General features: G+C 40.9%; 1 protein-coding gene across 1 annotated transcript in view; it reads right to left on the reverse strand.

The window, feature by feature from the left end:
• APOB (apolipoprotein B) overlaps nucleotides 1-14,414 on the reverse strand; it is a 59,024-nt gene that overhangs the window by 6,284 nt on the left and 38,326 nt on the right. The window contains 5 exon segments of the mRNA XM_020815630.3: nucleotides 152-266; nucleotides 2,795-10,228; nucleotides 11,321-11,694; nucleotides 13,077-13,216; nucleotides 14,199-14,386. Of these exon segments, the coding sequence (XP_020671289.3) occupies nucleotides 152-266; nucleotides 2,795-10,228; nucleotides 11,321-11,694; nucleotides 13,077-13,216; nucleotides 14,199-14,386 (8,251 nt within the window).

The following is a 14,414-nucleotide window of genomic DNA, read 5'->3' on the forward strand; positions in this document are numbered from 1 at the left end:
TCTTGGGCTGTTAAAGGAGGGCAGAATGTAATAGTCTGTATTAGAATAATTAGAAATAATGAAAAATTAAAATTGTCTAAATATGCTTTGTCTCCCCCAAACGCCATGCAGCTTGTCATTCAGTTTACTGATAAGCTGATGAAAGAAGTACCTGTATCCTTGTAAAATCATAACTTCTTTGTAGTCGATACTCAGGTCCCGATGTGAGAAGGTGCCTTTAGTATTTGCTCTTAGGAGATCACCTTCATATGTGTAAATCGAAACACCTAGAAAGAAAACATTTCAGATACATAAATCAGAGAATCAAAGAATCATTGAATGATGGAGTTGGAAGGGGCCAACCAGGCCATCGAGTCCAGCCCCCTGCTCAGTGCAGGAAACCAAATCAAGTATATTTGACAGATGTTTAACTTTCTCTTGAAAGCCTCCAGGTTTAAAGCGCTCACCGCCTCCCACTGTAATTGGTTCCATTGCCGTACTGCTCTAATAGTTAAGATGATTTTCCTGATATTATATGAAAATCTGGCTTCCTGTAACTTGATCCCATTGTTACGCGTCCTACACTCTGGGTAATTAAGACAAGATCATGCCCCTTCTCTCTATAACATTCTTTTGATTTTTTAAAAAATGCAATCATACCTTCCTTCAGTCTTTTTTTCTCAAGGGTAAACATGCCCTGTTCTTTCATGGGGCTTTGTTTCCAGCCCCTTGATAATCTTTGTTGCCATCCTGTGAACTTGTTCCGGTTTGTCTCCATCTTTCTTAAAATGTGGTGTCCAGAACTGGGCACAGTACTCAAGATGAGGCCAAACCAGTGCCAAATGGAGAGGAACTAGTACCTCACAGGGTTTGGAGATGACACTTCTGTTAATACTGCCTAAAGTGGCATGGATCTTTTTGGCAACCACGTCACACTGTTGGTTCATATGCAGCTTGTGGTTAATAAGAATTCCAAGATGCTTCTTGCAAGCAGTTTTACTGAGCTAAGTATCCCCCATCTTGTAAGTGTATTTGGGGTTTTCTCTCTCTCCTAGGTGTAGAACTTAGCATTTATTTCTGTCAAATTTCCTTCTTTTGTTTTCAGCTCAGTGCTCAGACCTATCAAGATCTTTTTGCATTTTGTTTCTGTCTTCCAGGGTATTAGCTATTCCACCCAATTTTATGCCATCTGCAAATTTGATAAATATCCCTTGCACCCCTTCATCCACGTCAGTAATAAAAATGTTGAAGAACACCAGGCTCACGACTGAACTTTGTTTTATCCCACATGTCATCTCTTCTCATTTTGAGAAGGCCATTGATAATTACTCCCTCGGTACAATTCTACAACCAACTGTGTATCCACCTGATTATTGTTATTTTCAACCTGCACCTAGTTAGATTACTAATATCAGAATATCATGGGACACTTTGTCAAAAGCTTTACTGAAGTCAAGATATATTACGTCTACACATTCCCACCATCTACCAGGGAGGCTGCCCAATCAAAGCATAAGATCAGACCAGTCTGGCCAGATTTGTTCTCAACAAATCTGTTTGCTTCTGATTATTACTGCACTGTTTTCAAGATACTTGCAAAGTAATCTCTTTATAACCTGCTCTAGTATTTTCCCTGGATTGATATTAGGCTGACTGGTCTGTAGTTCCCAGGCTCCTCCCTTTTGCCCTTTTTAAAGATAGGGACAACATTAGCCCTCCTCCAATCATCTGGCACTTCACCTATCCTCTATTATTTCAAGAAAATAATAAACAATGGTTCTGAGAATTCTTCATATAATTCCTTCAATTCTCTTCGATACAGTTCTCTGAACCCTGGATATTTTAACTTGTTCAAAGTAGTAAAGTATTCCTTGACAATTTGTTTATCAGTCTCAAGGTGCAATCCTGTACTTATACTCATCTTTGCCTAGAGCATCATAGATTGTCTTTTGGGAGAAGACTGAACTAAAGTAAGAAATAAGCACTTCTGCTCAATTAAAACATAAATAAATATACCTACATATTACATGCGTAGAAAACAGAGGTGTCTGATGCACTACATTAAAGATCTGGTATAACTACTGAAGAGAGCATTACTTAGAGATTGAATTGTGTACCAGAAGTCCCTAGTTGTAGATTTCCCTCCTGGTTTATACTACCAAGATGGCTTGTTTTCATAGTATTATCTACCTCCCTGTACTGTTTTAGTGGTAATGTTGAACAATCCTGTGGATGCAGGCATTCAGAAGCATGTTGTAGGGAGCATGGAGCCCTATTTACCAGCTCTGCCTGCTTCACCTTTGACTTTGGGTTGAAGACACATAGATGCTCTCTCCATATTTGGGGACTCTGATTTTACTGAGTTCCTCATCACGGGGAGGATTCAGCATATGTTCAGCTAAATATGCTTAGACTGTCTCATTGGCACACATATAGAGAGAGGTGGTGGAAATTCTGTTTTACTGAAGTACTGGAGCTCGAATTTTTTAAAGTAAAGAAATGTAAGGGAAGTCATGAAAGGAAAATGCACCCAAACCTCTCCCATTGCAGCTGCCAATGTTGCTTGGAGGGCAAGGGGGAGCTGTTTCATAATGTGGGATGTAAGGCAAGGCACTTCTGGAAAACAGGATATTATTCCAAAGTTAGACATAGACTGGATATGGAGAGCTTTGAGGGAGAAGCTACAGAGAGGAGGTGAATAAGGGTGAGATAGTTTCCTTCTATGAACTTTTAACTATTGATTTGGTTGAGTACCCAAGTCACTATGTTCAGCTGAAAACTGAAACAATAATAGGGGAAATATTACTAATCTTACCCTCTAGATCGTACTCCAAAAATTGCAGGGGTGAATTTGCAGTAAAATCAATTGAATGTTCAAAGGAGTCTTTGTTATTCTTGAACTCTGTTTCCCAAGTGCCATTGTACACAGGAGATGCAGCCTTGAAAGAAGCAGCCAAAGCTCCAAATTTGGGCAAGTAAATTCCAGCAGGCAAAGTGATTTTAAAGGTTGGGATTTCCATCTGTTGCTCAGGAATTGTAATTGTAGGCAGATCAAAGTCAGCTATCTTGTTGGCGACAGCATTCAAATCCACAACCACATTGCCCAGAGAGAATGTCTTTGGAAGAGTAAACTGGGATATAGTCAGTAGATTTTCCGGGACAGTCAGCTCAAGGTAAGGAATTTTATATTCTTCCACGTCAACATGCCTTGTTAGTACATCTAACTGGGGAACCTGGATTTTTGGCAGTGAAGGCAGTTTGATGTCAAATGCCATCATGGTCAACTTTTTGGGGACTTTGATTCCATTTATATTTATGGGGATAAAATAACCGTCTTCATTTTTGGTGTATACGATAGAGGTTGATGCATTCAAGTATTGCTTCTTTTCAGGACTAGTTGTGAGATCTAATTTCAAGATGTCCCATAAGTCCTTGTTGTAAACCGGCAGCACGAGGTATTTGAGGAAGTCCATGTGCCCACCCAAAGATCCCAGCAGCTCAAACTGAATTTCTCTGTCATCATTTGATAACTTCAAGTCATGCCCAAGGAAGAGAGTATGGATTTGGTTTTTGCTGTTCCAGGCTATCTTCTGGTTTCCTTTGTTGATGGCAATGAAAAAGTCTTGATTAACTGAAGTATCACAAAGCATGTCATTCGATTGTGTGGCTTGTACCTGAATAGCTGCTGAGAGACTTTCTGGTGCTAATTCAAAAGTTACTTTGCAGATCTGGTTTCCCATAGTTACAAAAACTGGACGATAATGAAAATTATTTTCTCCATTGTGGTCCCATACAGCATAAAGACGATGAATAGATGCTTCAATGGCCACATTTTCTTTCATATCAAAATTCCAGATCCCATCAATTTTAGAATTCGTTTCAAACTTGACTGAAGATCGAGCACCTTTAGAATTTAGGTAGGCATTTGCTTCATGAACCAGCTTTCCAGAAAATGGGGTGTCTTGGTAAAATGCTCCATTAATGAGAGCATTGGTTGAAGTATCTGCAGATATGTAAGACAGAATGCTTTCTAGGGAGACCTTATGGACAATTGCTCCTTTAGCTGTGGCAACAGGAATATCAATATCATAATTTAAATTTATAGTTGAAGAAATTATTGGTTTTGATTTAGTATTTCCCTTAAGTTCTTGTCCAAAATTTACTTTTAAGGCCGGTGTACTGATTTTTGCAGTGGTTATTACTGAAGCTTCTATGTTTCTCTTTGTAAGACTGATAGTGCTGTCATGGTTTCCTTCCACAAATTTATGGATCAGGGATAATGCAGTTGCTAGCTTCAACCCCCTCTTCCTTGTGAGACTGGTCGTTCCATCCAGTTTATACTGCAAAGCATCAATCACTGAAGTGGAAGATGAACTCAAACGAGCAATGATATCAGATTGGTTGAAAAAACCAGCGTTTGTGTTCAAGGTGATCATACTGGATTTGAATGAAAATTCATAGGTGATATTTCCCAAGGCTGGAATGTACACTCTATCAGATGGACTGTGTATCTGATAGCTGGGAAGTTTCAATGTCTGGAGACCTTGGGGAATGTGAAGAACCGGCAGTCCAAATGATGGAAGGACTAATGTATATGATGGCACTGAAAACCCAACAAGTGGCACTTTGAAACTGGGAGTGCTGATTTCTTTTGGGATAATGTAGCCCACAGCTGGCAGCTCAGCTGTAAAGGGAGAGACCTCAATATTGACCACTGGAACGGTGTATCCTGGAATCCTGAAGATCTGTGGAACTTGGTTGGCAGAAGGATGCACTTTGTATTTGTCAAACTCGGTTTTGGCTTGATTGTATGACTCTGTCAGGAAAGCCAAGGTTTGGTCCCTACCTCTCTCAAAATGCTTGTTGAAGAACACAATATAGTTGTTGATTGCTCTATGCACTCCATCTAAAGGAATCTGAAATGAATGCATATCTTTGTTCTTCTTGTATTGAGCTTTTAGGCTTAAGTCAAATGATTGCTTTGTAGTCTTTAGGAAATTCTTCAACCCTGTTTCCTCCCACAGAGAGTATTCTTGCACCTGGGGCATCTTTACATCAAGGTAGGGGACATGTTGTTCAGGAAATGAGAGGGGAATTTTTAGGAAGTCCAAGTTAGCGTCACCATTTATAGACACAGACCCTTCAATGCGATCTTCATTGTTGCCAGCTGACATGTTGTGGGCATATTTGTATTGGTTAAATCTGCTCTCTGTTCTCCAGCTAACTTGTTGAGTGGAAGGACTCAGCTTAAGGTTATAGTTATTCAGAAACTCAACTTTGCTAACAATCTTCAGTGGTAAGCTAACTTTCGCATTCAGATCATTATTTGTTGATGCACTGATTTCAAAGGGCTGTACCAAGAAGGCCACATCATTATTCAAAGTCCCAGAGATGCGTCCACTTAACTTAGCATTGTGTGTTCCACTGACTTCTATTTTCAGTTCTGCAAGATTCCCAGTGCCTTGTAGGCTTAGGACACTACGCCCCAACAGTGGAGATTCCACTGTCGACTCAACCTGCAGCTTTGCAGAACTTGGTAAATTATATTCATATGCCAGTCTTTGGTTGACTTTCAAGTACTTATCATTTATCCTGTTTTCGGCCACAAATGCAGCTACAGATCCTCCTACACTGAAAGTGACACTTGATTCGTGGGTTCCTTCATCAGAATAATCATGTGTGGCCCATTTCCAGTCTCCTTTTCCAGTAGAACTCAGTAATATGCGTCCTGCTTCCAGTTCTGTTGATATCACATTGCTTAATTCAGCTTGGCTGGTGAACTGGGCCTTTGGAATATTTAACCTATGAGTGTATGTTGTCTTACTCTCCATGGAAATCTTCTTCTGAACATTGACTGTTAGCTTGTTGTGCAGATCCATAGCATTCCGTGCACTGAGGACATTTGCAGTGGTTTCAGAACTACCTTGAACAGTGGTCCCTGTAAATATCATTTCACCAACATGATCAGCTTTAATATAGACATGGGAGAACTTCAGGCTGTCTCTTAGGATTAATCGCTGCATCTCGGGAGCAAGAAGTCGTGAATCTGCAGTCAGTGTGAAAGCAAGGTAGTTGATCTTGGATGTTGTAATAGCTGACACAGAAGCCACAAATTCTGGACTGTGTTCAGAAGCTGTTACATTGTGGAAAGCAGCATCAGTTGTCAGAGTGAAGAAGGGAGAAGCAACTCGGAAAGTGCCTGTTAGTTTTCCAAAAGTAGGGATAGTCACAGAATGCGGAATACGTGGTAGCTGGAATTCTGGAATATGGATATCTGGAACCTGAAATTCATCCAGATTTAGCTTGGGGATTGATAATAAAGGTACTTGTAGCTCTGGCAAATTCATTTCTGGGAAATGAAAGTCAGGAAAAGACATATCCTGCACCCTTAGGTCTTGGAAATACACGCCAGCCTCTGGCAACTGAAAGTCACTTCTCAGAATTTGATCAATCATCTTTACAATCTTCAGTTTGATTTCATTCAGGTCAATAGTATAGGAAGGGACCAGAAAGGCATTTAGGATAGTAAACTCAGGTGTTGTAAATCTGGTTGGAATTTTGATGTTTTTCATATCCTTGAAGTTTAGCTGATATGAAGGGACATGCAGGTCAGTAAATGGTATTATAAAATCTGGTGTTTGAAATGTTGCTTCACGAAGAGCTCGGAGACTGACTTCAAAGGCAGGGATGTTGATTATTCCTGTTCTCATTTCGGGAACCTTAAAGCCTGTTTCAACAAACTGATTCAAGCTGTCAGCCATATTTTTAACATTGTACTTTTCACCAAAAGCAGTAATCTTCTTTGAGGCAGTCTTCCACTGATGAGTTAGATAGTTGACTATGGTATCATACAAATGACCTACTTTCTCAAGGTATCTTTGGCACTCTGCTGCAATGTCCATTCGGTAAATCCTATCACGTGCATCTTCTAGATATTCACATGTCTTACTTTTCAGTTCCCTTATGGCTGTAGAACTTAAGAGGTTGTTGAACCAGTCAATGATGACAGCAAGCCTTGTTTCTTTTAATTTCTGAATGTACTGAGAAACTACAACATTGACATCTTTGATGTATTGTTTTATAGCTTCTGCTTTTTGGGGTAGCTCTAATGCTTTGATTTCGTCGTTGATTTTCTGTGTAACTTCCTGGATTTTAACATTTGCTTCATCTACAAATTTGTTGTAATCGAATGCTCTCACTTTCTTTATAGCAATATCAAGGAAATCATTGATTTCATCCACAAGATTTTTGTAATCAAATGTCTGGAGCTTCTTGACTGCATCATCAACAAATTTCAGTACCTGATTGAGGAAGACTTTTATGTCTATTTTCTTCAGTGAGTTGGTCAATTTCTGAACTGTTTCTCGGATTTTCTGTTGGTTAGACAGCTCTACCAACTTATCTATCAGAACTTTGACTTGTTGGTCTACTTTGTAGTTTACAATAAGTTCATGCATTTTGGCTCGGAAGACATTGATCTTCTCAGACACTTCATAGTCTTCCGCAAAATTGAGAAGAATGTCTTTTATTTGTTCAAGAATTTGATTAAGTTTTTGAAGTGGAAAGGACACTTTTAACTTTTCTAAAAGATTTCCAGTGTCGATTGACTGGATCGCCAGCTTCATGTTCTCTGCAATATGTGTGGCATCCATCCTCTGAATCTGTCTCTTCAGTTGATCAAGTTTTTCTTGTACTTGAGCTTTGATTTTGTATTGAGCTTCCATATTTTGAGCCCAAGCTGCCACTCCATTTCCTAGCTGGCTAGGCTCAAACTGAGAGACAATGGATTGCAATTGTTGAATAGTGTTAATCATTTTTGTGCTGATTTCATACTGTTTGTCTAGAATTTTCATTTTTTCAACAATTTGGTCAATGAGTTGTGCAATAGCTGCCTTCAAATCGTAGTTCTCCCTGATGTAGTTTTCAGCTTCTTCCAGGAATTTTTGCAGCCGAGACAAAGCTTCCTGAAGATTAGCTTTAGTATTTTCTAAAAAAAGTTGAAGGTCATCTACCGTGATTGCATAATCCTTTATGAAAGCATCTAGACTTTCTTTTAGGTTGTTTGCTTTACTTCTCAAATCAAAATTGTTCACATACTCATTGATCTGTTGAGGTAATTTATCCAGTGCTGTCCTGTATTTTCTTATGAACTGCTCTACATTTGCATCTCTCAGGTTCTTCTGAAGAGACTTCAGTACAGCTAAGAGGGACCGCCTCCATTGCTCATAATAAGCAGGTAAGTTTTCCAAGAAGGGCAAATTGATGACATGCACGTTGTTGTTCTTGTCATACTTCGCAGAAAGAGAGAGACTAAACTCTTGAGGCTGGGCTATATTGTCCCGCAGATCAAATGTGTCAACTAGGTTGATTCTGCCAGTCCTTGTGAGAGGTATATTTATAGGGAAGTCCAATACAGAAAGGTCTGCTAAAGTTTGTCCACTCAGTTCCACCCCAATTTTTTCCGCAGTGTTAAAGGCACTAAAATCTTGAGTGTACACATTATCGTTGAGTTGGCTTTTCATTGTCCAGGCACTGCTTTGTTCAGCTGGAGTAAAAAGTACAGTGACTTTATTATCAAGTAACGTTTTGTGTCTTGCCCCTGAGTTGAAGTTGTGATCAGTGGTTCCTTTGTAATAATGAGAAAATGTAAAAGCAAGGGGCTCCACTTTTAGCAGAAACTTGCTGTAAAGCTGCCCTGACTGGTCTCCCGAAACCCGAAGTCTCCCGTCTCCATTCGTATGCATGTCAAAGGTGATAGTGAACGGGGCCACAGCAGATCGAATTTCATTGGTAAAGGTTAGAAATTTGGAATTACAGTTTGTGTTGACAGCAATGGAAGAAGAGAGTCCTGCGACATCCAAGCTAAATCTGTGGACGAGAGCTGCCCCTTGAACGCTTCCAACAGTGTCAGTCTTTAAATGTGCCACCAGGTCCGCATAGGTGAAGATGTAGCTGTGCTTCACCTCATCGCCACTGTAAGCACCTTTCACGTTGCCATCCAGATTTACCTTGAGAGGCTCAAGTTGCAGCCGGGCTTTGTTGTTGACACTGGCAGCAAGGTATTTTAAGTCATTGTTCACGTTGGCTGTGAGAGAATAGGGTTGCAGCTGGAAGTCCAGATGGTGCTTGTGTGATTTTGCTGAGCTGATGATGTGGTCTAAATTCGAAGTGTAAGTCAAGGACAAGCCTGCAATGTTTAAGTCATGGGTGTGTTCGAGCTTCATTTCTTTGTAGGACCCTACCAAGCTGTTGGAAAACTTGAGCCCTCCTTTATTGACTCTAAAATTCAAAGTGTTCTTGCTGTCCACATCTAAAAGGCTGCCTTGATAGACGCTTGTGAGCACCACTTCCGTGAGAGCCGCTTTCCCATCTAAGTCAAACTTGGCATTGTGTTTCCCAAGGCGTCCGTTAGCATTGATGGTCATGGAGGCTCCTGAGGTGCCAAGTCGGGCGTTCATTTCATGCTCCACCATCAAGGGGCTAAATTGCACTGTTGTCGTTGCAGCACTGGCCAGCCCATCCCGGTTAATGCTCAGTGTGGATTTGTGTTCTGCTTTGTTTCCTTGCCATCGTCCCATCACGTGGCTAATTAGTTCAGCACCTCGGTTATTAACGGAGCCTGAAATCAGAGCATAGCCTTGGTTCCGTTCATGCGTGGCCCGATACTCTGAGCTAAGTGCAGCCCCCTGTTTCTCCAGAGTGACATCAAACTTATTGGTTGCTACCAGGCCTCTGTGCCTACCAGCTGTCTCAGATGACAACTTCAGCTGGCTGTTTTGATACTTCAAGGAAGCGGTGTTGGTCAGAAAGCCATTCTGTACATTGGAGACTGAGGTGATTCCCCAGCCATCTTCACTCATCCTCCCTGTGATCTGATTGGTAGCCTGAAGGAAGGAAGAGTCAAGCTTCAGGTTGGTTTCCGCTGCTAGCACTTGGCTGTTTGTGTTATAGGTGAGGAACTCTGTATATGTGGTTTTCACAAAGGCTGAGGCAATGTCCAGTTGTGCTTCTAGGTTTCCATTTCCAACCAACAAGTTATCTTTGTATTCACTATTTCTGTTAAGAGACAGGGAGAAGCGAGCACCCAGAGGGGTTGAAGCACCAAACACAGCAGTTGTTTTGGCTGTGGGGTTAGGTTCAAAGATGGCTCTTTCGTTGTATTTAAAATTTGAATTGAGAAGTCTGTGTTGCAAGGAGCTTTCATAATCACCGGTGTATGTGTTCCTGTCATAATTTATTGCTCCCTGACCTGAAACAAAAAAGGGAGAACAAAATTAGAAAAGGCACAGGAAAGTTAAATAGCCCATGCAGCTTTGTTGTCCGACAGCTTGTGTTTCTAGCAATATTCAGCTAAAAACTGTGTAAGATTTTCAGAGAAATACTGTAAGTCCCACTTGATTGGAATGTGAATGGAAACAGTTTTTAAAACTGGCTCCATTTAGAACCAAGTATGTATTCAGATGTTAGTAATCCCTGGCACCCATTCTCAATGGTGGCCATATGGCTGCCTAGGGGAAGCCCTGGCACATTTGAAGGGGGCCACACATTGGAAAAATTTATTCACACACCTCCTTATAAGAGTTGTTAAATGACTTATATAATCCTGATTTGGCCATATTTCTGTCATATTTTGTTTATGGCCATGGCCATGGCCAAAAAAAAAAAAAAGGTTGAGAATGGCTGACCCTAAGACTCCAGTCCTGTACACAAGCACATAGAATTAAGTCTCATTAAGCTCAGTGGCAAACAATGTGGTTTTCCAGATGGCATTAGACTGTAACGGCCATCATCTTTCACTGATGGCTAGAGCTGATAAGATATGCAGTTTCTTGGGCAAGCTATTTCTCCTCAGCCTCCATTCTCCAACTCCATAATACTATTCTTTCTCTCTTCCTGTTCCTCCAAGATCCAGGACAAACACAAAGACAACAGCGAGAGGAAACTGCTATGTAAATATTACCTAGTTTGTTCTGTATTTCATATAATAACAAAAACTGGCTAGTGTACATATAAGAACATGACCAGGCTGCCACAAATCCCTGCACAAACAGTTACAGGTATACATTCAAAGAGTCCCTCCCTGGAGTCCGATATTCGCAAGGAGTCCTCTGAGGTTTGGTTTGGTGTGGTGTTTTTTTTTTTGTTTTTTGTTTTGTTTTGTTTTTTTGTTAGACTCAAGGGTAGCTTGGAAGTTTCACTTTTGGAGAAACTCAAACATGAAATAATATCTTCATTTTCCTATGACTTAGTGCTCAGAGAAAAGGAGCTGCAACGTGTTTCTGAAGGGCAATATGGAGCAAATAGCAGTCGCCATGACAGTGTTATGGACAAGGAGCCTCACCTTGCACATCGTATGAAAGTAGATCCAACACAGAATCCGCCTTTATGAAGTAGCTTGTTCTCAGGCTGTAGGTGTCACGCGTGGTGTTTGCCAAGTAATAAGAGCCCGACCAATTGTAGTAATTGCTGTACACATTGGAAGACATCTCAAAGGTGTCCAGCAACGGGATTCGAAGTGTGTAAGACTCCGGGATGGTGAACTGTGGAATTCTGTACTCTTGTGATGGCATGTTCATACCCAGGGATTCCATTACCAATGGAGGTGTCCTGACAGTTTGGGGCACTCGTATGTCATAGGAGGATCTTCCGCCAAATGGCAGAGGGATGGTGAGGACAGCACCCTCCTTGTTCCAAATGTACTTAATCTGGCCGTCACTGCAATTAATACCAAAGAAATAAGAGTGAAGACTCAGTGAAGAACTCAAAGTGATAAATAGTGGCTGCACTTTGCTTAGCAAGTGCCCTTACACACAAAGACAGACTAGGTTTTCCATCAATCCAATCTGGTGGTTTGCCTTGCACCTGTGCCTGAGAAGGGTCTTTCCCATCATCAGTTACTGGAGACCCTTTTAACTTTTGTTATCCCAGTTTGAATCTACATGCAGATTTGATTGAGATATAGTCCTTTCAATATATACTTATATATACAGTACTCAATGTATTCTTAATATATACTCAATATATACTCAACGTATTCTTAGTGGGGGATTTTAGTGGGTGGGGAGTGTTTGGAGATTTTTTATGTATGTGCATGTGGGTCTGGTCTTTGGGTGTCTGTGTGAATTTCGTTGTTTGGATATACCTTGTATATACTTACAATGACAATAAATTGGTTTAAAGATATACAAAATAGGCTAACTTTGACAAATAGCAGACAACAGCGATCACCAGTGGAGGTTACTGGCTCCAATGCCACTAGAGTGGTTAATCTCCTTTGGGTTTTAGTCTGATCTTTACAGAACCCAGTCAAATAGATTCAGCACCTTGGATAGCTTCTTTTTAAAATCACGTTAAAAACCAAAACAAAATCCCTCTCTTAACATGGGAGCCACTGGGGATAACTCCCAGGCAATGAATATGACTAGCAGTGCTGTGTGACCTTGAGTGGGATAGGAAAAAGGACCTTCAGACATTTTCCCTGCTAGAAACTCAAGAGGCTTCCAAGCAAAGCTTTTTCTTTTTGCACAATTGTTCTAGATCAGTGGTTCCCAAACATGGGCATCCCAGGTGTTCTTGAACTGTACCTCCCAGAAGGCTTCACCTCCAGCTGTGCTGGCTGGGGTTTCTGGGAATTGCAGTCGAAGAACACCTGTGTTACCTAAAGTTGGGAACCACTGATCTAGACCAATTGTACCAAAAAGGGGAGTTTTCCCTGGAATTCTCTTGATCTAGACCACTGAAAAAATGTATAGAGGATCCAGACACTGTTGAGTTCCAGTTATAACTCTCCCATCAGTTATTCCATCCTTTTTCTTATCGCAAAAGAAAAACAGCTAACAATAACAAACAAAAACAAACCAAGCTACATACTTGATGGAGTGACTGGACAATGTCTTTCGGGTTCTGTAGTCCTAGGAACCATTTGTGTGGAAGAACCCATGTTGATGACCCAACATTTGGCTAGTTCTTGTATCTTGCTAAAGTTCTGTGAGTTGGTATGCATGTGGCAAGCAGTTTTGACCAACTTCAAGAACACAAAGGCCTTTGCCAGTACTGAATTAAGTGTATGATGAAGAATTTAAATCTTTTCGTTTTACCTTCTCCAGAAGAGCTCCTCGGGAATGGTGATAAGGTCAATGTTCTGAAAGTTTAGGTCTTGAAGTCCACTCAATCTCTCCTTTAGATGTTGGGCATAAGGGACATTCCTGGATGTCTGCTGTAGCCACGTATTAACTGCCTGCAATTTCAGAGGAAGGCATCACAGTACAAAAGACTTATGATCTAGTCACTGTGTGACAAATGGAGTATTTTTGGTTCAGTGTCTATGTAGCCTTGGTGGTATGTTAGTCTCAGTAACAGCATCACTTTTTTTTTCTGCACCGCTGGGATCATGTGAGAACCATATGGGAGAAGCGTAACATTGCAACCTCATACCAATACTTCCAGAAGTGAATCGATCATTGTTGTGGCGAAAAGCCTCAGTATGATCTCCTAATTGCATGGCCCCTCACTTCCTGTTATGCTGATGGCTCCCACACTGACAACTGCTCCTCTGGTTTTTCTGGGCCTTTGCCTCTCTTGTGTCAGTGAATCACCGCTCCCCTTCTCATGGTGACAACAATCCCAACTCTATCTGACACATGGTAGGAGAAAGCCACACGTATCAGATATAGGACCACGTTCTCTTTTGGATGTATGGGTGAGCAGTTGTACAAAGACATCTAGAAAACCTTGCTGTAAAACATCCCCTTTATTTCCCGTGTAATTAGCTGTCTGCTTTTCTGTATTTCTGCCATTATTTTTCCACTTAATGGAAAATGTTTTACCTATGTTTCATAAAACTGGAAGACACTAATATAGGCTGCAATTCTCAAGAGTAACAAATATTTCTAACCACAAACACATCTAACCATTCAGAACCAATGCTTCCCCTAGCATTCACTGCCTCCTGGTGACAGCCACTGGTAAGTAGTAAGGCCTCTCTTCTCCTTGGTCCCTCCTGATGTATGGATTGGTGTCTGCCCTATTTCATCAGCTAGTGTTGGGGTTGATGTAGAGCTTGGGGAGAAAATCACTCATTTGGACTTAATACATCTGCTCTTTCTTAATAAATGCCATGCTTCCTAAAAATCCACTGCATATACCCTTGAGAGAATCACTCATACCCAAGATTAGTATGGTTCCACCAGGAGTTTTCTGTGGCAGATATTTCCACTTACTGTTATGAAATGAGAAACAATATGGCGGAGCGTCATATCTGTATTGACTACTTTGTGATCCAGCATCTCATTAGCCCGTTTCTGGAAAGCCCTTGAATAGTCTGCAAAATCAGTAGGTAGTTTGCCTGACATTTTCTTCAAGGCAGCGCTAGTGCCTGAATTCCATTGCATTTCAAATTTCTCATTATCTGAAATCAAGGGAGGGGCAGGGAGAAA

This window comes from Pogona vitticeps, chromosome 1, assembly GCF_051106095.1.
Source record: "Pogona vitticeps strain Pit_001003342236 chromosome 1, PviZW2.1, whole genome shotgun sequence".
NCBI lineage: Eukaryota > Metazoa > Chordata > Lepidosauria > Squamata > Agamidae > Pogona > Pogona vitticeps.